This window comes from Gouania willdenowi, chromosome 21, assembly GCF_900634775.1.
Source record: "Gouania willdenowi chromosome 21, fGouWil2.1, whole genome shotgun sequence".
Lineage (NCBI taxonomy): Eukaryota > Metazoa > Chordata > Actinopteri > Blenniiformes > Gobiesocidae > Gouania > Gouania willdenowi.
In genome coordinates this window covers 28,141,251-28,168,348 of record NC_041064.1, presented here as the reverse complement: position 1 = coordinate 28,168,348, position 27,098 = coordinate 28,141,251, and the positions used below count along the sequence as shown (strand labels likewise).

Genomic DNA, 27,098 nt, shown 5'->3' with positions numbered 1-27,098 from the left:
TATTCTACTTTTTGAAATTTTTCTTGCTTTTCAGATTTTGTATTTTTAGTTAGTTTAACACATAATAAATATTAAAAAAGGGGGTAACAAAGGAAGTAGTAAATATACATAATTCAAGACCTGACAAAATATAATTTAAGACCTAGTTTACAAAACTATGGCGGGAGGGTGGCATTATGTATATGATCCGGCTGCATTCAACTTTGGGCGCAAAACTATGCGCCTCAAGACAGCTCAATAGCTTGTGTTAAAGAGGAGTTTCTGCACATGTACAACTTTTAATGAGAGATGGGCAAAGATTAGTGCGCCCCAAAGCTGAAACACTTGAAGAATAAAACAACTTTACTCATCATCATTATCTATATAATATTTATTCTGATTATCTAAATACAGTTTTAAATTTATAATGTAGTATTTTTAAGTCATTATTCATTTTTATAAGTAGTTTTTATTTATTACTCAAACTAATTGTGGTGAGTGGTGGGGCGGCACCCTAGCGCCCTCTATTGGCCAGCTGCCACTGTTCAATTGTATCTTTGAATAGATGTTTAAACCTTTTTTTTGGGTGCAGGGATCCCTTCAACAATTATTGTATATATCTGTAAGGTACAATTAATGTGACAGCAAGAATTCCACAACACATTTTTGATTACAGGAATAAAATGCCAATAAATGACCAGTTTGTGCTGGAAACCAAGTGTGCTTAACCTAGATAGCAGAGTATACGCCGTATGCTCTGGAGACAGTAAAATTTATTTTTAAATGACCCTTAGGTGCCCGGGCATCAAAAAACACAGTGTGTGCATTTTCTTTCCCCTCTCCAGGGGTATTTTATTGCTTTCCAAATGTTTTGGCATTTAGATACAAACAGTGTTTTACTTTATCGAGTGATCCATCTGTGGTTTTTAGAGGCCTTCTCCTTTTTTTGGAGGAAAATCATAACAAAAATAAATCAAGGCCAAAGCTTGTTATTAGCATCAAACAAAAAAAATGAAAACCTTCCATCTCATTTTGAAATTTGGCTAAAAGTTTTAGAAACTAGAGCAGGCAGGTCAAAGGAGGGGAAACTGAAACTTCAGTTATTGTAGCTGATGAAACCTATTGGAAACCATTAGCTTATCTTATTACAATGAAAATAATTTGCAGAAAAAGATATTTGTGTGTCTTTCAAAATGTGTTGCTGCTTCATATAGACACAACATTTTAAACTTAAACTTACGACAAAAATAAGTAATTAGAATATAAGTGTCAACAAATCTCTGAATTTATTTATGTAGACACGGTTATTAGAATAAATCAAAATTAAGAGTGTTAAATTATTTAACACAATTTTTAACACTAATTTTGGCTTTGTTGGCCATCGCATTGTAGGAACCCTGGTCGATGGTCAAAAGGCGGTAAAAACACTGTCGCACGTTTGGAATTTTATTACACTTTTATGACTCAAAACAGACAATGGAAAAATGGACCAAGGAACATTTCTTCAAATCCCAGCCCTTCTTCCTGCAGACTCTTTGCTGACACCCATCCTCCCCAAAGAACAGACACCCCACAGAGATAACAGGGATGTAACCTGACACCCTACACCAGAGACATCCTCTTCAACATGAAGATTAAAAAGGAAGAAATAAAAATAAAACCTATACACCATCTGATGCTTTAAAGGCAGAACTGTGATTTAAACGAATTTCAGACATGGGACCTCGATTTTAACCATTTGTCTACAGGAAAGAGACTCATCGTGTGCCTCCATCTGACATATTTAAGCACTAATGCAATCACATTTCAAGGGAAATGTTTATAACTTCATATTCCATGATCATTGATCAAAAGTGTATTTGTCCTCCTTTGTTATGCTTAAAGCTAGAAATAATTCAAATCAGTCATTTAAGGGATAATCAATTGAAAGTCATTTTTCAAGGGTTCATGCAATTGGCACACACCCATGCTCCATTTTAGACCTAACATGGTAACACCCTATCTAGTTTTATGACTCTTTGTTTAAGAAGCACATGGGGGATAGCCCCACCATTTTGTCTTCTTTACAGGAAAGTTAAGCCTCCCGCTTCTTTCTGCCAGCCAATCAGGTTTCACTCATTCCCACACTGCAGATGTGTTTTGACCAATCAGATAACCTCTTGACATGTTTATAAAAGGCCTCGCTCCCCCTCTTACTCCCTATCTTACGTCTCGCTCTTACGTCTTGCTCTTACCTCTCTCTAGTCCTCCTCTTTGCATCTGACTTAACAGTTAGATGTTATTCAGTTTAGTGATGCTGAATTTTTGAGATATTGATTGAACTTCTCTCCAGTCAGGAAGTGGCTACCAGCCACTCCCACAATGACTAACTTTAAGTTTTATCTCCATTTTTGAAATTAACCAAGCAGTTTTTAATTTTTTTCATTACTTTAACTTTCCATTTTCCTTCTTCCTCTTCCTCAGAGCGTTAGGAAATCCCTATAAATCCCAAATTCACGTAAACATCTAAAACACTCAGAATGTGTAGATACCATACAGCTGTGTTAAAATGTACATTTTGTGTGATACCAATGAGTCAAAATAACTGTGAATAATTGTGAAACTGCCTAATCTATCATCGTGGTAATAGCCTGTGAAATAAACATGTACATATTGTAACGCTGTGTTTTTATTGACATTTAAACCTTTATTAAACCTCTATTCTGACGTCAAGAACCCACTACAAAAACAGGGAACTGTAACAATTAATTAAAATAAAGTGATCTAGGACACTTAAAACTCAATTCTAGATGGCACCTCTGGCAACGAACATATTAAAATTAATAAATAATATTATTGAATATTAATCATCCTTTGTTCCCCTACAGCATTTTACTTGTGTAAACCACCCATCAAAGATCCTGAGTTCCCCTCAGTCTGTGTGATGGCTGGGATCCAACCATAGCCTCTAATTCACTGTTAGGTGTAGAAATTTTGGTTTTGACCAAAGGCCCCATTATTACCCTCTGCTCAACAAACCAACTTTTAAGTTTCCTAAAAAAATAAATCTGATTTTATTAGAAAAAAAACACAAATTTTTAAAGGTTGTTTTATATGATGAGACATCCACAGACTTGCCACAAAAACCAACATTTTATTTAAATATAATCCTTAGTCTGTGCACTCCGAGGGACTTTTTTCCAATGCCTTCACTGACAATAACAGCTGATGCTGCCTCTGACACAGTCCATAGATTTAGTGGTTCTTACCTTCAAGTATAAAATATTTTTGGCATCAAACAGAAACCTAAAGGCAATCAGAATATCAATTACAGCAACCATATATAGATGCATGAAAAATGAATTTGCATTTAAAGGATGGGTACTTATCTATACTATATTTCAAGGATGGTCTGTGTGTGTGTGTGTGTGTGTGTGTGTGTGTGTGTGTGTGTGTGTGTGTGTGTGTGTGTGTGTGTGTGTGTGTGTGTGTGTGTGTGTGTGTGTGTGTGTGTGTGTGCGTGTGTGCATGTGTGTGTGTGTGTGTGGAGCAAATATCTCCCCGACGCGGTGCGAGTTGGACCTGAAACTCAGTCGACGTGTTCCTAATACCCCGAGTGTGTGTATCTGTTATTTTGGAGTAATGTGGTCATTTCAAAATGTTTATTTTAATTTTATTTCTGGACGGCCCCGAAATGAAACCTATTCAGCTTTTGACCTCAGGGTGTGAGGGGGCGCTAGTCAATCGCTGCGCACACAGCCAAGCAGACACGGACTGTAAACACACGAGTGAGAGAGAAGAAGATAGTTTTATGCCGGAGAGGGGAGAGGAGCGTCTGAGCAGCCGTGCTTGCACTGATAAACTAGCAAAGCTCTTCAGTCTCACTTATTGGGCCTGATGTTAGTCACTGATGTTCGTGTGTGAGGCACTGCTGACTCCACTTCCTCCTGTGCCATGCTATTGTTAGCGTCTCAGACACGGGAGCTCTCTGAATAGATTATTTGAAACCGTCAGCCACTGGTGATTCTTTTGGAGACACGTTTCCCATTGTTTAAACCATATAACTGTTGTTCAATAACGCGCTGTTTCACAAGAGTTGGTATTGACCTCAACCCGTTCAATACTCCATCTGGAAAACTGCGGATTCTCTGTGGTGCCGTGCATGGAAGCTAAGCTCTGACCACTCGGTTCGAAGGTAAAAAATGATTTTTTTTTTTTAAAAGACAGCCGACTTGTAGATAATATTTTAATTTACTTACTCACTCATGCAGTTTGGAGCTTTACGTTTTGTTTTGCGCAGTTTGGTTGTTTTTCTGATTGGCGCTACAATGTCTATGGAGTTTGGTTATCAGCGTCTCAAACACACACGGTATTTATTTATTTAAATATACTAATACTAAATGAGTAAAATAAAACACAACAAATGCACAAAAAGACAGCTGAAAGAATAAAAAATACACCTGACTCCAAAAATTATACATTACAGAAAAATACAACAAAAATATAAAAATGACTCAAATACACAAAACTAAATATTTATACTAAAAATACACAAAATGACAACAGAAAGATACACAAATACACATATTGACTCCAAAAAACATACATTACAGAAAAATACACCAAACAAAAAAATATAAAAGTGAGTTAAAAAAACAAAAACAAACACATTTATCATGTTCATGTCCCATAGAATTAAACGGGAAATCGCACACGCTGTTTTATTTTGCACCCTCAAATAAACCCCTTAATAACACTACAGAGCACAGAGTAAGTACACCTCTTTGTACATCCAACCTTCAAACACATACTCATTTGGACATAATTAACTCTACTTAAGCTCCCCACATGAATGCATACTTCTGACGGGCACTGTATCTATTTCGCTGCACAGCTCTCTTCCGGTGCGTGCCAGCTGAGTTTGGCCCTGATCTCACTCCTGTGGACTTCTCTTTTGAGGAAAAATATTTTTTTACTGTTCCTTATTTGGTGATGATGTCGTTTCAAAATGTTAGTTTGACCGTACGTTATTTAGACCGGACAGACCTCACCCGGAAGTGATTGACGGCAATGGCTGCCATGTTGAAAGCTACAAATTTCTGTGAGAGAGAAAAAACATATATTACAGAAAAATACACCAAACGACAACAAAAATATGAAAATGACTCATAATACACTAAACTAAATACTTATACAAAAAATACACTAAAGTGACATATTACAGAAAATGACACTAAAATGACAACAGAAATGCACAAAACTACACCAAAAAACAAACTAAAATACACAAAATGCCTCCAGAATCACACTACAATGGCAACAAAAAAACAATAATTATACAAAAAATTCACAAAAAGATAAAAAAAAATACACATAATGATGACTTAAAAAACATACATTACCGAAAAATACAACAAAAATATGAAAATGGCTCAAAATACACAAAACTAAATATTTATACTAAGAATACATAAAACTAAATATTTATACTAAAAATACATAAAAATAAATATTTATACTAAAAATACATGAAACTAAATATTTACACAAAAAATACACAAAATGACTCCTGAATCACACTACAATGGCAACAAAACAATAAATATACAAAAGATGCAGAAAAACACAACAGAAAAAAAAAAACAGCAAACATTTATGCACAAAAAGACAACAGAAAGATACATAAATACATATGACTCCAAAAAACATATGTTACAGGAAAATACACCAAAAAAAAAATGATGACGAAGTCATGCACATGTCCCATAGAATTAAACCAGGAAAACTGGACCCGCAAATATAGACCCCCTATGCTCCCACATGAATGCATACTTCCGACGGGCACTGTACTAGTCAAACAAAATTTCAAAAGAAATTTTAGCTACGAGCATTGGATGTTTGTCTCAGAAAAATGATCAAGATCAGCTTCACTTTCTAAATGCCCCACAGGGATTATTAAAGTTTTTTCTGATTCTGATTCTCCTTCCGCATGAAGTGCTTGCTATTTTTTATTTAGCTATTTGTCATTTGTAAGGACAAAAAATGATGTTGTCATAAAGTAGCATTTGAATAAAGTGTTATTTGTGGAAAAGTAAGTAAGTTTAGTGAATGGAACTAGTGAACAGAAATCTGCCTGACCCATTCACGGGCCTGATGCTTTCGGATCCTTTCAATGCATGCGTAAAAAGCGTCTACATCCGGTACGGCAGTTCATGTCCTATTTAAAAGGTTGAAACCCTACTGTTTAAAAATAATTAGTTTGTGCATTCTGCTGCCAAGATTTCCCAAATTATTTGAAATTTATGTTTTGAGTGAATTCCAATTCATTTTGTTTTTTATCTTATTTTCTGTTTGGTTTTTGATTGTCAATGTTATGTATTGTGCTTTGATCTGTTTTTGTATTTATCGTCTTGTGGTGTTTTTTTTTTTCCTTTTTGTCTTTTTTTATTATTATTAACAATTAAAAACACCACAAAAACCATTCAAATATCACATCCCAGAAACTCTGTCGTAAAGATTGCGAGTGAAGAAAGGGACGTATAGTCTACGCCCTAGGTTCCCAAAGTGGGTACAGGGGTACGTAGATAAAAAGACAAAAACAGCATCACAACATTGGAAACTAGAATATAAATAGATCAGCAGTTAGAATTTAGAAACCTCCACGCCTTTGCCTTTGTAAGACTGTCCTCTACTGGTGAGCTAATTAATTACATGGCCATTCGCCCTGCTCTTACGCAAATTTAATTGATTGATTTACACCCATGAGTGACTGGTACTCATTTCACCATGCGTGGCCAACTGTTGAAAATTAAGAAGTGGTTAAAAGACATCAATTTTTCTTGTTTCTGCATCAACTCGTCGACCGACAGTTAAGCGTCACCTGACAGCAATAGCGAGACCCAATATTCACACAGTGTGCAGCGGACCAAGATGCTAGCAGCGGTACACCTGTGGTCTGTGGATAGCTCAGCTAGCATGGCCATAGAGAGTAGTGAGGAGTCGGAGGCAGAGCCCCTTCATGCAGCCTCAGGCAGAGACGTAATCACAGCAAAAAAAAAACGCAAATATGACAAGAGCTACATTGTTATGGGGTTCATATATTTGTACGTAGATATGTGAGATACTGAAACCCGGAAACATTTCGGAGACGTAGGCTACCGGAGACAGAGTAAATTCTGCCCCATACTGCATGCACAGGCTGTAATATCACCAAGTTTATCATTGCACCAGTTGTTAGAGCTACTATCTTTACCAGGGAGCAACTATTTATTTCTGGTTTGTTTCTGGTAATAATAATAATAATAATAATAATAATAATAATAATAATAATAATAATAATAATAATAATAATAATACAACTGGTTAAACAAGTGTTTCTGAGCAGTGGGAACTAAGTTGTTTGCATCCCCTCAACATCACCTTTCCCATTAAAGTTGCATTTTACAGTTTCATGATGATACATATTTTTCATTACTTTTATATGATGAATCCAAAAAAATCTAGATTTTTTTTTTCTAAAAAGAAAGAATTATTTCAATGCCAGTGTTACGCACAGCGCACCAATCCTGCCTATAAATAGGCTGGCAGTAGGGTAACTCACCCCTCCCCATCTTCAGATCGCCACTGACTCTGCTCTGCTGCCGGTGGCATGCCTCGTCTGCGGGCGCGTGCTCGTCTGGTCAGCGTTTGACAGCCGCAGGCACAGCCGCGCCTGGACTGGCTGGATACTGCTGGATCCTTTTGATTCTAAGGTTATGTTTTGGGTTTAGACCTGACGGGATCGGTAGTACTGTTTTCATGTTTTCTTTGGGTGGGTTTAGATGGGGTTGGTTTTCGTTTCTTAGTTTGGGGGTTAACCTGGAACTGCACCTTTTTGTTCTGTTTAGCTGACTCGTCAGGTCCAACTTTCAGTTCTTACTTTGTAAATCGTTACTTTGTCTCTTTGTTTTGTTGTTAGTTTTGGGACATGGGATTTAGTGCTTGGTTGATTGCTCTTTTTTTCTCCTCAGGAAACAGTGGAAACCCAGCAATCCTGGCAATGCATAAATAATAACGTTAAAATTGGATATCCTGGTTTTCCCGTGTCCTTTATAAATATGTTCATTCCTTTCGGGTCGTAACAGCCAGTCCGCTAAAAAAAATAAATAAATCAAAAAGTTATAATTCTGAATAAGTTGTTTTCTTGTGTATTTACAGATTATTATTATTTTTATTATAGATTATTCCTCAACAGGATAAATTAAATTCAGGGACACATTTCGCTGTAGGGCTGGCTATGTTGTATATGACATTACATTATCATGTTTTATAAGTATGCAGGAGTAGGGGGTACATGTCTTCATGTTAAAGGTCTGAAGGGGTACGCGACTGCAAAAAGTTTGGGAACCCCTGGTCTACGCGCATGCGTTGAAAGGATCTGAAAGGATCAGGCACTGACAGTGACTGTTTCATGGGTGCTAATTTTAGTTTAAAACACAGGATGGAAAACAAAAGCCCAATTGTGTGCAAATTGTGAAAAAATTATTAAAGGAAGAGCAAACTGATCCTGAAGGCAGACACATACTAATTAAGGAGTTGCTACATGGGGAAGATCTAACATTGCTGAATGTATATGCATTAAATGACGATAATCATAAATTCTTGATGGATACATTCACCCTTTTCAACCAGTACAATACATACTTTGGGATAGTTGCTGGTGATTTCAATTGTTGTTTGAACAGTAACCTAGATAAATCATCAAGCTTAGTGTCTAATCCCAATGCGTCTAAAAGAGCCCGTATGAAGATAGCCTCCGCTGATATCGGCCTTGTTGATGTATGGAGAGAATTTAATCCAACAAGAAAAGCCTTTTACCAAATAAACATCTCTCAGCATGACTAATTGTAAAATATGACCCATTCTCATTTCTGATCACTCACCAGTTTACCTTCAGCTACGCGTCTCCGAGCAGACAAACCCAATTAAGTTCTGGAGATTCAACATCTCACTTACATCAGACTTAGAAGCATGTAATAATATTATAAAATGGCTAGAGCAATACACACAGGATAACACAGCCTACCAAGTTACTCCGGCAATAATGTGGGATGCAACCAAAATTGGAAAAACAAAGAACAAAATATCACTTTATGCTGACAATGTAATCTTATATTTATCTAGCCCTGAATATTCAATCCCAACAATATTAGTAAATGTAATCAATAGTAAATCTTAGGCTACAAGGTGAACCTGACTAAATTAAATTCTGAATCTAACTAACTCACCAATCTCTGATAAACTAAGGGACATCTCACCATTCATCCGGGCCCAGAGTAAATTACACCCCCTTTACTTAAAAAGATTAAGGGAGACCAAGACCATTGGAAAATACTCCCCATGTTATTTTTTGGACAAATGAATGTTCTGCCCCTTATCAGTTACTTGTTTCTGCTATTTGAATAAAACATTCTTTGAATCCATAAATAAACTATTAACTTCATTTATCTGGAAAAATGCCTCTCCAAGAATAGTATTTAAAACTTTAACAAAATTTAGAGCCAAGGGGGTTCTTGCACTATCAAATATACAAATGTATTACTGAGCTGCAGAGACAAAGGGCCTGATTAGCTGGATACATATGGATATGTATGTATCACTCTCCGGTTTGGAAATAGGATCTTGGCCATATGCTTGCACAAAATCCTGAGTTTCCATTGTTCAAAATAAAGATTCAAAAAATGTCCCTCAAAAAACTTTTGTATGTTTTTTTTCTTCAAGTCAGAGCAACAGTCCCATAACATTATTATTTATGTATGTAGTTCAATCGGTCTGTTATTCATGTTGCCCATGTATGAGGAGCATGTTTGGTCGCAATCAAAAGTGCATACAATATGATGGCACGCACTTAACGTCATTTGTAAAGCAGCAAACAATACTTTATGTTCTATAAAACATACAAATGTGATTCTAATACATCTGTATATCTTACTAGAGTACTAAATTTAAAACACGGAATATTGTATTATAAGAATGGCACAGTGTAAGCTCGCTACAATACAATAGAATGGTTATCAAAATGAGGAATGCTAACACAACAACGTTGAGTTACAGTATCACTGTTGCTCTGAAGAAGTGGTCCTCTTTAGAGTAGGGATTGCATTGCTTTTTAGTGTCAGCGTACTTATGAATCCACTTTCAAATAAGCTCTGCTTTTGAAAGCAGTCATCTGAAAAGTGCCTGGAACAAACATAACAGTTCCTTTTGGAACGAGGGCCACTTCCAAAGATGAACTCCAACCATTGTTGACAAATTGTTTTATCCTTGGGAAGTGTAAAACGAGGGCTGTTTTCTTTGCATCCAAAAATAAATTTTCTCGCTAAAGCATTTTTAAAAAGTAAAGGCAGGTAGCTACTACGATGACCAGAGTAGACTCTCGGAGGTGCGTCCTGGAAGTGAGGGAGGAAAGCGAGTTTGTTTTTTTGTTTTTTTAATGCATACTAAAATGAGTACAGACAATATAAAACAGGGGTTTTTTACAAAAGTATTTAAAATAAGTACATTAAAAGCTAAATCTGCAGAGGCAGGTGCTGTGGGTTGAACTGAGGAAGAGAACATAGGAGGGGCCTCGTCCCCAGGCGGAGCCTTGTCCCCTTGAGCAAAACAGCAGGAAAATGGCTGCTGGCAGGAGATTCAAAGATTACTCAAAAATACGTGAATCACTCTGAGCAACACTGGAGGTATGTTTTTCAGGAGGGAATGACACACTAACATGATATAAAGCTTGAAAAAGTGACTTTTACATAATCATCTCTGATGAACAGTGACGATCAGTGGGACGCTATATGTCTGATTTTTTTTTTTCCTCAGAGTCTTGTAACAAGAACAGGTAACATGACCTGACTCTTAAGGTTGTGAAAACACTGATGGACAAAACACCAGTGCTGTACCTCTTTGGTACAGAACTGGATAAGACACTGGATGTTGTAAACAAGAAGAGGAGCAGCATATTATCATAGCAAAGAAATACATCCTACTCAACTAGAATCAGCAGAGACCACTGTCCTTTCATCTGTTTAAAACATTTTGACTGAAAGTTTGAGACTGGAACAACGCACATGCATCCTGAAAAATAAGAGGGACATCTGACATCACTTTGCAATGGACTTATATGCATAAAAATTACACAAATGAACTGTGAATTGTGACCATGAACTGATTTGTTTATTTTTATCTATTTTTTTAAACTTATTTCAATTGTATCTGTAGTTGTAATTAGTGAGGATGCATTGGCATCCATACTATTGTATTCATTCCCCTTTATTATTATTCTACGATTTTATTCTTCTTCCGTCCACTCAAACTCAAATTTTCAACCAATTTCAACAATTGAGGTATCAAACTTTTCAGAAAATTCTGCACATCTCTGCTATATCTCAGTGTTTTGAAAACTTTTCAACTTTTTGAGTTATTTCTCGTGGAATTTTTTGCTCTCTTCCACTTACATTGAAAGTTCCAACTTTTTTTCCCCTTATTGGAACTTTTAACCTCTCCATCGTCGGCCATTTTGTAACTGATCCAAACCATTCAATACGGTGGCTGGGAAGTGTCAGGTGAATGCATTTACAGAAACGAACACAAATGCAAACAGGTCACAACACGAATGCAAACCGGCCACAATGGAAGTGTTTCCGACGGACCGGTATTACAGACGGACACGTTTCTGGCGGATGTTTTTAACCCACCAGAACAGAGAAGAACAAGAAGAAGACATCGAAACGCGTATGAAAGTAAGTGAAAGTTGATTAGGATACTCTTATATTTTTCATATCAGGCTATCATATCATAATACCCGTCCGTCTGTAATACCGGTCCGTCGGAAACACTTCCGTTGTGGCCGGTTGAAATGTTTAAAAAATTTGGCTCTTCATCATCACCCATCCTCTTCATCACCAATCATCTTCTTGTGTGGGGTTTGCAGGTTCTCTTTTCACACCTACAACTTAAAACTTTAACTGTTTGGCCATTTTTCAACCGATTTTCACCATTCAAATGTTGAAATGTTTCAAAAATTCTATTCTTCATCATCACTGCTCCACTTCATCACCAAACCTCCTTTTGTGTGGGGTTTGCAGGTTCTCATTTCACACTTAAAACTTAAATCATTATTTACTTAGCCATTTTTCAACAGATTTCCACCATTCAAACTTTGAAATGTTTAAAAAATTCTACTCTTCATCATCATCCCTCCTCTTCACCACCAAACTTTCTCTTGTGTGTAGTTTGCAGGTTCTCATTTCACACTAAAACTAAATTGTTAACTGCTCTGCCTTTTTTTAATGGAGTTCCACCATTCAAACTTTGATAAGTTCAGCTGTTTGTTCACTTTCAGCTCATACTGGGAATGTAACATATACTACTATGTAAATTGCACTTCTAACTGGTTTTAATGGTTTTTCCCTCCACACTGGGAATGTAACATATACTACTGTGTAAACTGGACTTCGAACTGGTTTAACTGGTTTTTCATTCCATACTGGGATTTTAACACATAATCATGGTATAAACTGGACTTCTGACTGGTTCAACTGGTTTTTCATTCCATACTGGGATTTTAACACATAGTACTGTGTTACCTGGACTTCAAACTGGTTTTCAACTCATTTCAACTTTTTTTTAACTTTTTCAATGATTTTCAGCTTTTTTTCTCATTGCAGTGCAACGCGGGCAAGCACCAGCATCCTTCTAGTTGTTATTGTTTGTTGGTTTGAATGTTGAAACAATAAAACAAAATTAAAAGAAATATTATTTAAAAAAAACACACAAAAACTATGAAAACATATATTAGATTTACTTTTTTGTCTGGATACTCTTCCTCCTGTGATGTGGGGTGAGTGGATTAGACTATTTTACAACAAAAAACATGATATATTGTATATTGTATTAAGTCCCTACTAAGATAGTTCTTCATTTTCCAAATGGCAATGCTTTGACATCTTTAGCATACATGTCAAGTTTTGGAATTGAAAATAATGGAAATTTTTCAGCGCCAACTACCAGCCGTCCCACCCGCCCAACCAAGCTTATATTTTAAGATAGGTGTACAAGAAATCTAAAATACCCACTTGTCAACCACTTACTGAATACAAATTTTCTTTATTAACATTGAAATGCTGTGAACATTCCTACTATATATATATATATAGATAGATAGATAGATAGATAGATAGATAGATAGATAGATAGATAGATAGATAGATAGATAGATAGATAGATAGATAGATAGATAGATAGACAGATAGATAGATAGTAATAGATATATGAAATATTATAGTTTTCTATATCGCCAAAATAGAAAACTCGATACATCTTGAATCTCGATATATCGCCCAGCCCTAATTCCTAAATTATAAAACAGCCTAAATAAAAACCTAAATTGGTTTATGAAGCACATGTTTATTTAATATACCTACAGTTTATATGCAAGTCAACATGTTGCATATTTACTGTTAATTTCACGTTGCTTGTCTTTAAGTTAGACATTAACATTTTATTTTCATTATATATTTTATTGTAATTTCTCATGCTCACTCATGTAGTTCTCTGGTATTCACTAATGACTTATTAGACACATTTGTTGCAGACTTTACATCCTTTAACGCTTTTTTAAAGCTGTGTATATTTGTGGCGCTTGTGATTGGCTGATTTTTCATGCTGACTTACATCATTCCTTCCACTGTGGTAGACGTTAAAATCTCAGTTACAAATCTAACAGAACGTGTAACTGTGTCCCATCCTGCTGCTCTTTAGGAAGATAAACTCTCTGTCCCATTTTACAACGTATTTACACCAGTTCTTTGTTTTTTTTCGCCGGAACGACTTCATTCATTCATCATCTCTTTTCTGATTTCTTTCCTGGGTTTGTTGCCACTGTCGGCAGTAATCTCGCGAGAACTGTCAGTCAGGTGTTTTTCCTGTGGTAGTTCTCGTGAGGCTAGGCTCAGTTTAGTAAGGCATCTTTTAATTATTATTACATTAAAATACGGGATATTTATGGGAAAATACTACTATGGGAAGATGGCGGGAATGAGGGGTAAAATACGGGAGTTTCCCGGCGAAAACGTAATACTTGACAGGTATGCTTTTTATGTCGGCATACTTTAGGAGTCTCATAACGGCAATGTGTTATTGGTAGGCTCTATACAAGGTACACACCACTGTTTTTGCATCGTCTTTCCAAAATATCATGTTTAGCATATTTTCTTAGGTTTTGCACATTTTATTTTTAAAATCTTAATTTACAAGTGCTGGGCACATCAACACATATTAAGCTCATCACAATTTCCTTAAATTGGTTATATATTTTATTTTTGATATTTATCTTACCACTGGACCACCTTCTGTACATCATTCAATTGCAAAACAAATATGAGAGAAGTAAGGGTGCACATTTGAGCACTCTTTTACAACAAATTGTCATTAAAATAAAGGAGCTGTAACTGGCTTTACTGTATGTTTTTATTACCATACTAGTTTTTTAAATTGAGATTCATTTAAAAAATTGTTTACTGCTGCTAGATTAAGGGAAGGCATTTTTAGTACTGGGCAGTGGGCACTGATACAATTATTTATTTGGATTATTTGATTGACGAACTTGTGGTTTATAGCTTTGTTACCTGGAAAAAAAATATTACAGGCAACAAAACAAAAAAAGTTGTGCTTAATGGTTGAAAAACTTTAGTGAAAATAATGTTTAAGTCAGCATTGTCTACCCACTCTAAATTCTAGATCGAGCACAAAACAGGGAAGAACAGTAGCTGTGGCGATTTAATCCCTGCTTTTAATTAGTGCCTTAAACTGCTTACAGCTGTGCATATTAGAAAGTCAGGAAAAGCTATAACAGGATGAGCTTCTCTGCTTTGAATTACAGCTTAAAGCGGGCACAATTTAGCGGATGACACAAATAAGCAAGCGATTCAAAGTTGGTTTGTTTCTACCAAAATTCACTAGGCGGTCATTAACAACCTTCATGCTCTGACAGACTTGCTGAGCTATGTGCACAACACAAGCACACAGATTCACAGACACACTTGTCCCCTTTTGATGCTTTAGCAGCAGTTCTGTGCATAGTTCAGGGAGTCCCTAATGTTAATTAATGGGAAGCACCAGAGCATGCACTTCCTAATTAACCCCTAGGAGCAATCCCAAGAAAGCGTGCTAGGGGGAAAAAAGCCTAAATGCAATAATGCAATGGCTTTTTTTAAGACCTAGTTTCCATCTGAATGTTTCAAAGCACTTCTCAGATCACTGACAGCTAAATGGCTGATCTGCTATTCTCCTTTCTACTCCTTTGAGCTGCTTATAAATGAAGATTAGTTGGTATAATTATGTAGCTAATTAGGAAAATATTAGAAAATATAGCAGAGCTGCCAAGCCTCACGCTTTGAGTGTTACAGTCACGCAATTTGACCCATTCTCACACCACACATCACACTTGACATTTCTCACGCTTATATTTCCCCATTCAATACTCTATTTTTTTTTTTCACGATAAGAAACTTTGGTCTTTGCAGATTGCTGTAGTTCAAGTAAATCTGATTGACTGACCGAGATAACTAATCCCAGTCGTCCTCGTCTGCCTCTACTGTCCTGGTTTCTTACTGCACAGTCTACGCTCACTGCATGCTACTTACTTGAAAACGAACCAACATGGCAACCAAACGACACAGCTACTGAATGATTAGTGTTTGCCTGTCACTGGTGACGTCCGGGAATATGATAGGCTGGTTCCACCCGTCTGTTAGCTGATTGGCTGTTCGTGTGTTTCTGTCGGCTGAACCACAGACGTGAATATGTGCTGAACAAAGACAGCTCCAATTCGATAGAATTACGGTTCAAAACAAACAAACAAGCTAAAGTTCTGTCTCACCCAGACGCGCACACCGTCACAAACACTAGACAACACACTCACCATGGCTGAAGCACCGGACCCGAGCGGCGAGTTTGCCACGGCGTTGATTGTCAGTGGCATCACTAATTTTGCTCAAAAAAACAAACTCCAAAAGTCAGATTTTGAACTATTTTGGCTTTAAACAAGGTACAGATGGTAAATTGGTGCTTCCATCACACTACAGTAGCCAAAGGAGGGAACACATCTAACCTCATAAAACACATGCCGTGTTGTCACACAGATTTATATCTAATACCAGGTTAGTACGCCCTGTTTATGTTCTCATTGGCTAATATTAGGTTGTCAAAGTATAAAGCACCTATAACAAATGCATAGTTTTCACAGGGAATCAGTTCCTGTTTGTAGGTATTTTGTCCTCTATGGTTTATTATGTTGGAGAAGAAACATGATAATCAAATAGATTTTATTAAAAAGACAGTGGATTTGTTATCCTAAGTTAATTCTTTATAGAGTTAAATGTGCAAAGGAAACTGAATGATTATTTAATTTCAACCATACAAATTCTAATTTTTATTTGTTTTTTTATTGCTTATATGTTTTTGTTCATGTACTCTTATCATGCACCAAACACTATAAGTAATGAATAAGTATTTACAACTTGTACAAATATTTTGGCAACTTCTATCATAGTGGGGCCACAAAAATGTTTGTTTGCTCGGAGGGTCACATGATCAACATTCATTCTTTTTGTATTATCTTCCTCTTGTTTTGTGTATTTTTCTGTATTTTTGTACATTATATTTTGGGGGCCGCATAACATTAGACCAAGGGCCGCATTTTGCCCCCGAGCTGCCAGTTGCTTATGTCTGCACTAGTACATGTTGTATTAATTAGGAAACGCACCTACAATTATCTAATGGGTTTAAACCATTTACTAATGTTAATGTCAAATGTATTAAGTGATGGAGTGCAGTTGGGGAATATGTCACAACAGAATTAACTAACTTTAAATTCAGAAAATGGCAATGAAATAGTTTTTTTTTATATTATACTTAATATTTAGCAAATTTTAGGTACTTTATATCATATATATATATATATATATATATTTTTTTTTTTTTTTTTTTTTTTTTCACAGTAGTAATTTTTCACAAACCACAACTTACGTGGTGTAAATAAATGTTTTTAGGCTTGAAGAAAATAGTACATTTTGCCTTATTGTACTATTTAGAGTATTCCAGATTGCTTAATTTGTGTTAAAATAAAGTAGTGGTCTAACATGGCTGGAACAGCCATCATGTGATATATCATTGAGATGCAACTGCTGTAGGCTTTCAAACTGTAAGAAAAAATATGCATGCTATCTAATCACACATCCGTAAATGACCCTCAAGCAGTAAACTAAAACTAAAGCATTCAACGGTGTGTGTGTGTATATATGTGTGAACCCCCTGCAGATTGAGTAACAAATCAATCGTTTGCAGCCAAACAAGCAGCTCAATGTTGGATGCCAAACTCTTAAATTAGAGAAAAAAGTGCAGCAGAACAACAATGATTCACCAAAGACTCTTGTCTAGCACAATAATCAGAACCAAGGTAACTTACTTGCCCTGAGGGACGGCAGTGAGTGAAGCTAATGGCAATGGCTTCTCAAAGGCTACATGCTTTAATACTATATAAAATAATATTTTTTTACAAGTCATTGTTGTACAAATATAATCCATCTTTGGAATTAAATAATGAAATAATAATAGCAAAAGAAAAAAAAAGGCACTTATTTTTCAATAAGATTAACCATCCCTATGCAAACATGGTGAAGCTGCTTCAAGTCAGCATACAATGAGAACATTTTTAAGACAAGTTAAAGGCAATTTTTTCTCTAAATAATAATTAATATTAAAAATGAATAAATAAATAAATAAAAAATATTGATATTTGGCGCAAGTACACTGGTCCGTCGTTTATCGTAGGGGTTACGTTCTAAAAATAACCCACAATAGGAGAAATCCACGAAGTAGTCAGCTTTATTTTTTACAATTATTATGCATGTGTTAAGGCTGCAAAATCCCTCACCACACACTTCATACACTTTTCTCAGACAGGCATTAACATTATCTCACATTTCTCCCTTGTTTAAACACTCTTAAAGTTCAAACCTTCATAGATTTCAAAGTCTTTGTTGAAGATGATGTCACGTCAACACAGACACCGGTCTGTTGACCCATTCAACCATGGAGTAGAAGCTGTGTGTGACCACCTGGAGCTGTATGACAAGGCCTTTAGAACCGAGACCGGACTAGGAAGGATTTGGCGTGGAGGAGAATCAGCGAGGAGGTGGTAGTAGCAGGTAAAAGTTCTCGCTGTAGCACTGAGCTAGGATAGCATTAGCCGCTAATCACACCAGCTTTTTTCACTGGTGATTTATGTTTATGAGAGGAGAAAAAGGAGCACAGCTCCTCGCTTCAGCAGGCAGTGAAACTCACCGAGTTGGATGTGTTGCTGGTGGGTGAACGCAGCATTAGCCAATCAGGATGCAGAACACAATGCGTGTTCATACGCTGTAAAAAAATTTATCCAAAATTGCACTTAAAAAAATCTGCGAAACACCAAGGCCTCGAAAGGTGAACCACTATATAGCGAGTGACTATATCGGCAACATACAGCAAGACAAATATTGCAATTTATTGTTGTATCGATAGTTTGGCACACCACTAATTGATGTGCATTATCCTTTCACTCCACACACAGTGGTGGTAAGCTACTATTGTAGCCACAACTGCCCTGGGGCAGACTGACAGGAACGAGGCTGCCATAGTGCAAAATTGGTCTTTGTGACCACCACCAGCACTCACTTACACACCACATTTTACTAGACAATGTGGGTAAAGTGCCTTGCCCAAGGACACACGAGGTGATTAAAATTTGGAGGTGAATTGGACCACTGTCTTGATACAGGAATCTTTTAATCGATCGTAGCCGTCTGCATGCACTTAGCCCCTTCATTACGGTAGTTCACATGTGATGTGAACACCCCTTGCAAGGTGGAGGTCTGCATTCTCCAAGTGCTTTCCAGTTTTTATTAATTATCTTGCTTGAGTGACTCAGCTTGAGATGTTTAATTTTAATATGAGAGGTTATCATGACTGTACCCTGTTTTGTTTGTGATTTGTGATAATTTGTGGCGTGTTTATAGATCATCATAGGTATCATTCAATTGCAGTTTGGCAAAATAGAGGCCCCGGAACAACATCTTGCATAGGGCCCCCACAAAGCTAGAAACAGCCCTAAATTTAGATTTTCTCAAATATATATATATTTTTTGAATATTGCATCAATTTTGTGAAATAAACACTAAATACTGTTAATCAATCTTCACCCTCCCCCACCAGTCTGTTATCTTCTCCCATTTGTCTTGGGTATATCCACAAAACTACCTAAGAAGCCGATTGTTCTGACTGCCTCATAACATTGGTGTTTTCTCTGTCTAGCCTGAGGTCAGCTTAGGAAATGAGATGGTGTGGTGAAAATAGTGGAAAAGTCTCACACTGGAATGAAATATTGATGGACAGAAATGCCATGCCACTTTCGCTTGCCATCTAGCACAGAGTGAGATTCACGAAGCCAATGGACAGTGAAGAAGAAAGCCAAAACAAAGACAATAATCTGCAGAAAGGCAGATAGATGGTACAAAAAAGGAACACCACAATCATGTCTATCCATTACCTCAGACATATAGGTATCTCCTCCCTCCCCAAAGCAAGCCATAATCAGATTCACTTGCACTTCACGCAATGTGTTTTACTTCTAGTCAGGACCTTTCAGGTTTAGCATTACGTTTCTCATCTGGCAAATAAGAATTTGACACAATGTAAATGAGAAAAGCATCAAGAAATTCAACATTTACTGTATATGACTTGATGGAAGGTGAAGCTGTGTTTAAAACCAGTGTTGGCTAAGCTAAATTTAGTGAGCTAGGCAACAAGCTGTTCTACATAAAAAAAATTAAATCACTACACTAAAGCTATCCACCAGAGAAATATAGCAAGCTAAGTAGCTTAACTACCAAACATCAAAAAAATAAATAAATTAACATTGAACAAATTTTATTCCAAGTCATCACTATCTCGAGATTAATAAAACTGTGAGCCCAACAGATCGGATCAGTTGAAGTGAATGTTAAACTCTTCTTTCTCAACAAAAAAACATACTTGCATAATCACAGTGAGGAGGTGAGTTCTTTTGTAGATGGAAACTCTTAAATTGAAACTCATCAGAAAACACGAAAATCTCCATTAGCCCGCCTACCTGCAAGTTCTGATTGGCTGAATTGTTTGAGGGCACCCTCATCAGCCAAGTGAGTGCTACTTAAAGCTGCAGTATGTAAGTTTTTTCTGGCATCATTTGGTCAAAAATCCATAATCATCTTTAGGCTTATTGTAATCCAAAGTGTTCTGATTGGACAGTGAATCTCTTCTCCTTCTCTTGGCCCTGTAAATTAAGTTTCAAAATCGAGGGGCGTGACGCTGGATTTCAGCCAAACAGAGATCTTTCTACAAGTATGTGTGCTCCATGGGCTGTTTTGGGCATTACTATTGGATGCTTAACTGAAGTCAGCCATTGATTGTAAAAGTGCAATGATGGACGTAACTGCGGAAATTTACATCAAGGCGTGAGATACGAACAGTTATATGGCAAATCAAGCAATTCAAAAAGGCAGACTGAGGTGGAGAAGCAACAGAAGAAAGGCACAAACATACTCCCCATGACTGCGCAGGGTCTGCCCCACGTACTGGTGTCAGAGGGAGAGTGACAACAGGTGAGATAAATTGCGTGTAAACCTAAGAGAAGCTTATTCAAGGAGAATTCATGTTGCAGTCTGGATGCAGAGTGATAATTGTCACCCTATCCTGAGCAGCAGGCAGCTGAGATCACAGCTGCCTGTGTAAGCTCTCTGGTGGGGACGAGCTGACGGCAGCAGCCGCTGTTCAGGACAGTAAGACAGAAAGATATGTGAATTAATGTCGTCAGGGTCTCTAAAATAGCAGAAAACTCTTCTCTTAGATAATGACCTGCCAAAGAATAGGTGTGTCATTCTCTGGACACGTCGCTGTGCTTTTTTATCAGACAGCTGACAGGAGAAAAATAATATTTAGGCATCAATGTATGCTTTCATTTACCTGATGACATCCTTAAGGAAAGATTTTTATCCGATAGACTGACCAACATTATTCAGCAAATGCGTGTGTATGGCGCTCTCTGACTGATATGTATACGCTGATGTGAGCCTCACTCTTTATTATCATATATATATATATATATATATATATATATATTATATTGTTCACCTTATGGTGTAGGCTGAGCTGTAAGAATGCAGAATCAGAGCCACAGATGTGGTCTGTGTCAGTAAAGTAAAACTGGTCAGTGTCCGTTTATTCTCTGATGAATTCTTGTATAATCTCACAAATTTATTTTTTAACAGTCACCAATTTGCAGCCTGCATTCCTTCCTTCCTGCTTTTGCTGTAGCAACAATGTTGTTTTTGATCTGATATATTTTTCATATTTTTAAAGAATGAATCCTCAATTATGATGTAAAAAATAAAGATGAAGATAACCCATGTTATGGCAATTATTATATTCATCATCATATCGTCAGATGTGTTTTCAGGTGTACAATTTGTCATGTTTTAATACATGATGATTGCATTACTCTTTGCACTTTTGAACAGCTGAGTCTTGTTAGATTAAACAGTACAGATCGTATTGTATCCACAGTGCAACACACAGTCTCTACTGAAGGCCAAACTCAAACTCACATGCAGATATACACGCACACACACTATCAAGGACAGATAACAGTGGCGCCCAACCTGCCTCGTAATATTCACGTCTTCATCATCCTCAAACGTTTCCACTGTTGGGCATCTGACCCCCTCCTTCTCCTCACCTCAGGGTGGAACTTTTTCTGTTATCTGTATAAAAGCTTAAGCTGTGAAACTGTTAGTGGGTCTTGCTTTTTGCTCTGCCAGGAGCCTTTTGACCATCCTTGCTGGGGGCTGCCTTTCATTCTACAGGATGGAAGCTTCTTTTTTTACTCCTTTTTTATTTAGTTTTATAATAAATCTTTTTTTTATAAAATCATCATGCTTCGACTGGACTCCATCATTCAACCAGAGCATAAATCATGTCTCCAAATGAGGTCAACTGCAAATTTGCCGTGACACCCACAAAGGGGAAATGTGCAATGCAAGTTTCTCTGGAGCGTTTCTCCGTGTTTTTATTTGGTCTGACGCTACAATCTCTGCCCCTTTTATGTCAGCGTGCGTGTTGCTATATTTACACAAATGTCATATTATCCATTTAAATTCACCACAACATTGTTAATAGAGACAAAAATTGGCATCATAACCTAAAGTTTTACTTTTCAGCTACTACTGCTTTTGAAATTTTCATTTCACACATGCACATGCACAAACACTCACAGGCATGCACACACAAATGTGTGCTGCTACCGCTCAACACTGTTTAAGATGTCCAGCAGTATGAGCTAGAACACCTTTGTGAATATTTAAAAAAAACAGCTGGGACTGATTGGTCTGAGTTTAACAAGGAAAATATCTAATACAGTTTTAAACTGTAACAAAACAAAATTTACTCACCATTGATCCATTTGGCTTCTGGGTCTTGAACGTTAAACTCTGGTTTGAACAAATCCTCCACAGTGAGTTTGCTGTCCTTCCCAGCTTGGTTGTCAGCTGCGGAAACAAACTATATGTGGTCAACTACACAGCATTTTTGTCTCATACTGACATCAGAACAACTTAAACAGTTACATTTGAGAATCCGTGATGCAAAACTTGACAGAATTAGCTGATTATTAGACTGAGAAACTATCTGTTTTTGGGTTATTGAGTCTACCCCCACACGGCGAAAACCAAAAACCGAAAATGAGGAAACCAAGTCTGAAACACTGAAAGAAAATCCATTCATTCATCCATTTTCTGACCTGCTTGATCCTTTTCAGCATTGCAGTGGTCTGCTGGTTCCTATCTCTCTGTCCTATCTCTTCTGGACAAATATTCTACCAATTATTAGTAGTCTACCATTGCATTCACGAATATGACTGTGTACTAACCTCACTAAAATCAAGACATTGCAATTGAATAAATGAATATTAATGCTTCAACGAATAAACAAATAAATAAATAAACAAATATATTAAATCTTTATTTAGCTTTGACATTCTAACAATGCACAATATAAAATGAAATACAAAATAAAATGTTTAACTTGACTTTATTCATATGTACAATAAATAATAATGTACAGGCCTATAACTGACTGAGCTGCTGAAAGATAGACAAATTAAATATTTTTCTCATAAAAACACAAAGTGCATTTAAGTTCTTGATGAAGAGCAGCTTCTCTGCTTTATACAGTGAAATATGTTCCTGACAATCTCTCGTCTTTCCTGCTCTGCACGTGTTTCCAAGTGGGTTCTCTATAGGGCTATGCATCTTCACTGGTCTCAAGATTAGATTCTATTAGGAGCACCATCCACCACCCAATGATTCGATTTAATTAGGATTTCACGATGCAGAATAATTTGTTTATTCCTCTATTTTCTACATTACTGCCTGTGGTTACTTTTGAATCTATGAATACAAGCTGTCAGAAAAGTATGATCTCCATTATTTATGGAAAGTGCTTTAAAATAAATAATCTCCTTTGAAAGACTAGCATCCAATCCAGAGTAATTTACTTGACAATTTGCCCACAGTAAAATGGGATTGGCTCCAGCAACCCCTAAGACCCTGCACAGGATAAGCAGGTAGAGAAAACAAGAGAGGATCTTATGTTATTTACTCGGGATGTAACGATTCACTCAACTCCCGATACGATTCGATTCACGATACTGGGTTCACGATACGATTCTCTCACAATTTATTTTACAAAATGGGACTGTAGACAAATAATGATTGAAAAATATTCCTTTATTTAAAAAAAACTAGAAAATACTATACTATTTTTCTTTTAATTTTCTTTGTCAAAAGAATCCCTTGATAAACTATTCAGAACAATGCAATTTAACTAAAAATAAATCTTGAATAAAATAAATAAAGGAATAATACAAATTAAGAAGAAGCCTATTAATTTAAATTCTGGTTCTATAGTAAACAATGCAAAAATGCATAATAGTTATTTTTCTTTTTAAAAGTGCAACTGAAAATGGATTTTGTGCCTTAACAATTGGACTTTAAAAAAAAACCAGTCAGCATTGTATTTTTACGTCAGATATTTGTTTGGACCAGCAGAGGGCGCTGGTAACCCAGTGGTCGGTTGGGATGCAGTTATTCAGTGCAGTGAAGAAGATATGCTATGCGAGCAGAATGAGCTAATAGAAAAAGACTTTTACAGATATCCATGTAATATTACAGATATTATTTCGGTGCTAAAGGGGTAAGGAATCATTCATGAACAAGTTTAAGAGTATAAGGCGGCCAGAAAGAAAGTATTAGCAGATTCCGCCCGCCACCTCAGCATTTGGACAAGAGAAGGATAAATATATAGCACCCTCTGCTATTTAAAAAAAGTACTGCGATTCAATTTTCAGAGTATCAACCGTGATACCTATGAATCGATTTTTAACTGCCTTGCGATTAATCGTTACATCCCTACTATTTACCTGTATGGACCCTGTGGTGTCCATTAAAGTGACATATTGGTGGACCAGTCTAACAGAAAGCCTTAAAACTGCAGAGACTATTGAGGTAGTCTAAAAGGAGACATATCATGCCTTTAAATCCTTCCTTTTTACATATAAATCATACAGTTGTGGTCTATATAAAGCGGAACTGCAATGCTTGGGTCTGAATTCCTCATTATTATAGCTCCACAGGCCCCTTTTCTACCCCTTTTCCGATGTGCTTCTAAGAGCAACTCGTTTTGGTGCGGTCTCTTTAAATGCAAATGAGACAATTCATACACCGCCCCCTCTCCAGGTTGCAGAGGTGACACTCGGTTCAACTCCACCCTGTTCGGCCATTTTTGTAGTTTGATAGAAGAGATACGATTATGTAGCGGCACAGAAACTTTTTATTCACACGTTATTTACAAAATGTCAAGAACGGAAGACTTGTCCATCCAGACTTACATGTTTGAGCCAAAGTCGTACCCGGCAGAGCGAGATGAAAATGAAGATGAACCTTCAGAACAACGTCTTCATATGGATGTTAACAAGTGAGCTAACAAAAGCGCCGAGCTAATGCTAGCGCCAAGCTACCATCACAAAATGCATTCTAATAGTCTTTTCGGAGACAAAAACGGCAAAATGAAATGACTAATGAAAACTTTAGACTTAAATTAAATCACGTAGGCCATATCATCAAGGATCTAAAACGAGCACACAGCGCTAACATATGAAGACGGTGCAACTGCTAATGCTAACAAAACAATGACAGGGACGTCTTATCATCACACTTTTTAGCGCTATTTACGGCTTACCAAAGTACTCTGATTGTCGTCTACAAAGATAGAAGGAATTGACCCCTCAATCAGACAAAGTCTTTCGGCAAATCCTTCTTTATACTGGCGGAGGTTGCTGAAGCAGTCATCCTTGAAGTGCTTCGTGCACACAAAAATGACCTTACCCACAGATGTGGGTACATTTCCGTGAAAAATAAAACTCAACCAGGCACTTTGAAAAGGTTCTGATGCTGGGAGACGGTGTAATGAAGCGTGTGGGTTACTACATTCAACAACCGAACATTTTGACTTATCCTCTCGTAACTTCGTCATCCTTTAGCTTGGACTACAAAATCGCAGCGAGAAATAAAAATGGCGGTTTGCTCAAAGTGTTGGGCCTGGAGTCGATGTCCTAATTTGGCAGTTCCGCTGCAAATACTGTGACGTTATTGTTCAAAAAACGTAATAGAGAACAGAAAAATCGAAACAGATTGCAAAATATGACCAAAACAGAATATAATGATATCAACGGAGCACCTGAAGAGACTAATTTGAACTTTTCTGTACTTCTAAACACTATATTTCTTTCATTGAGAACCCTCGCCCTGATGGGAGGGGTGGGGGTACTGCTGTCATATACAGAAAGGACATCAAAATAACCAACATTCAAATTCCAAACATTCCTACTTTTGAACACATTGTCTTTAAACTCCCTGGTCCCACCCCATTAGTCACTGCAGTCATAATTCGTCCTCCCAAGCCAAACTCCTCCTTTCTCTCCGATTTGACAGACTTTCTGACCAAGCTCTTTGCCATCTCCTCATCCATCCTACTTCTTGGTGACTTCAATTTTCATATTGATAATAAAAACTGCAAACCTTCCTTAGACTTTTTGGATCTAATTCACTGTTTCAGTCTCTCCCAACATGTAAATTTTCCCACTCACTCCCGTGGTTATATCCCGGCCTCTCTATCCATAACCTTTCCAGCCAAAATCTCCACATTTCCGATCACCTAGCCATCACACTGGACATCGATATCCCTCTCCCCACCCCCAAAACCACACGCACTATATCTTTTCGAAACTTCAACTCCATTTCTCCCTCGGATTTTTCAACAACATTGGCCACCAATCTAGCCTCCAGCCCTCCCCCACTGTCTGAAAACCCATCCGAACTTGTAACCTACTACAATAACACACTCTCCACCTGTCTTAATGATCTGGCACCCATAAAAACCAAAATGGTCTCTTTTACCCGTTCAGCGCCCTGGTTCACTCCTGAACTCCATAAAATGAAATCCTGCAAACACCGGCTTGAGAGACTATATAGAAAAACTGGTTTAACTGTTCATCTTCAAATGTAATCTGAACACATCCAGCAATACAAAGACGCCCTCAACACTGCCCGAGCCAACTTCTACTCCAATCTCATACACACTGGCTCCAAAAACCCTAAAACTCTTTTTTCCACAATCAACAACATCCTAAAACCCAGAGATAATACATCAGCATCCTTCACAGTCTCCAAATGCAACTCACTCCTTGCTTACTTTCAATCCAAAGTTAACACCATCTACAGCATCCTCACTCCCCCCACAGGGCACTTAGTGCCTCCAACTGATCCATCTTCTCCTCACCTTCCCCAGCCTCTCTTTCAGTTCACCCCTCTCTCTTCAAGCGAACTCTTAAAAATTATTTCTGGCAATGAAACTCCTACCTGCTCCTTGGACCCTGTTCCCTCTGGTTTCATTAGAAGTAGCTTCCCCATCATTTCCCCTCTGAT

General features: G+C 37.1%; 1 protein-coding gene across 3 annotated transcripts in view; it reads right to left on the bottom strand.

The window, feature by feature from the left end:
- dpp10 (dipeptidyl peptidase like 10) overlaps positions 1 to 27,098 on the bottom strand; it is a 185,359-nt gene that overhangs the window by 140,792 nt on the left and 17,469 nt on the right. For all 3 annotated transcript variants that reach the window (XM_028436497.1, XM_028436499.1, XM_028436498.1), the window contains one exon: positions 22,509 to 22,604. In XM_028436497.1, the coding sequence (XP_028292298.1) occupies positions 22,509 to 22,604 (96 nt within the window). The remainder of the gene's footprint in view (positions 1 to 22,508; positions 22,605 to 27,098) is intronic.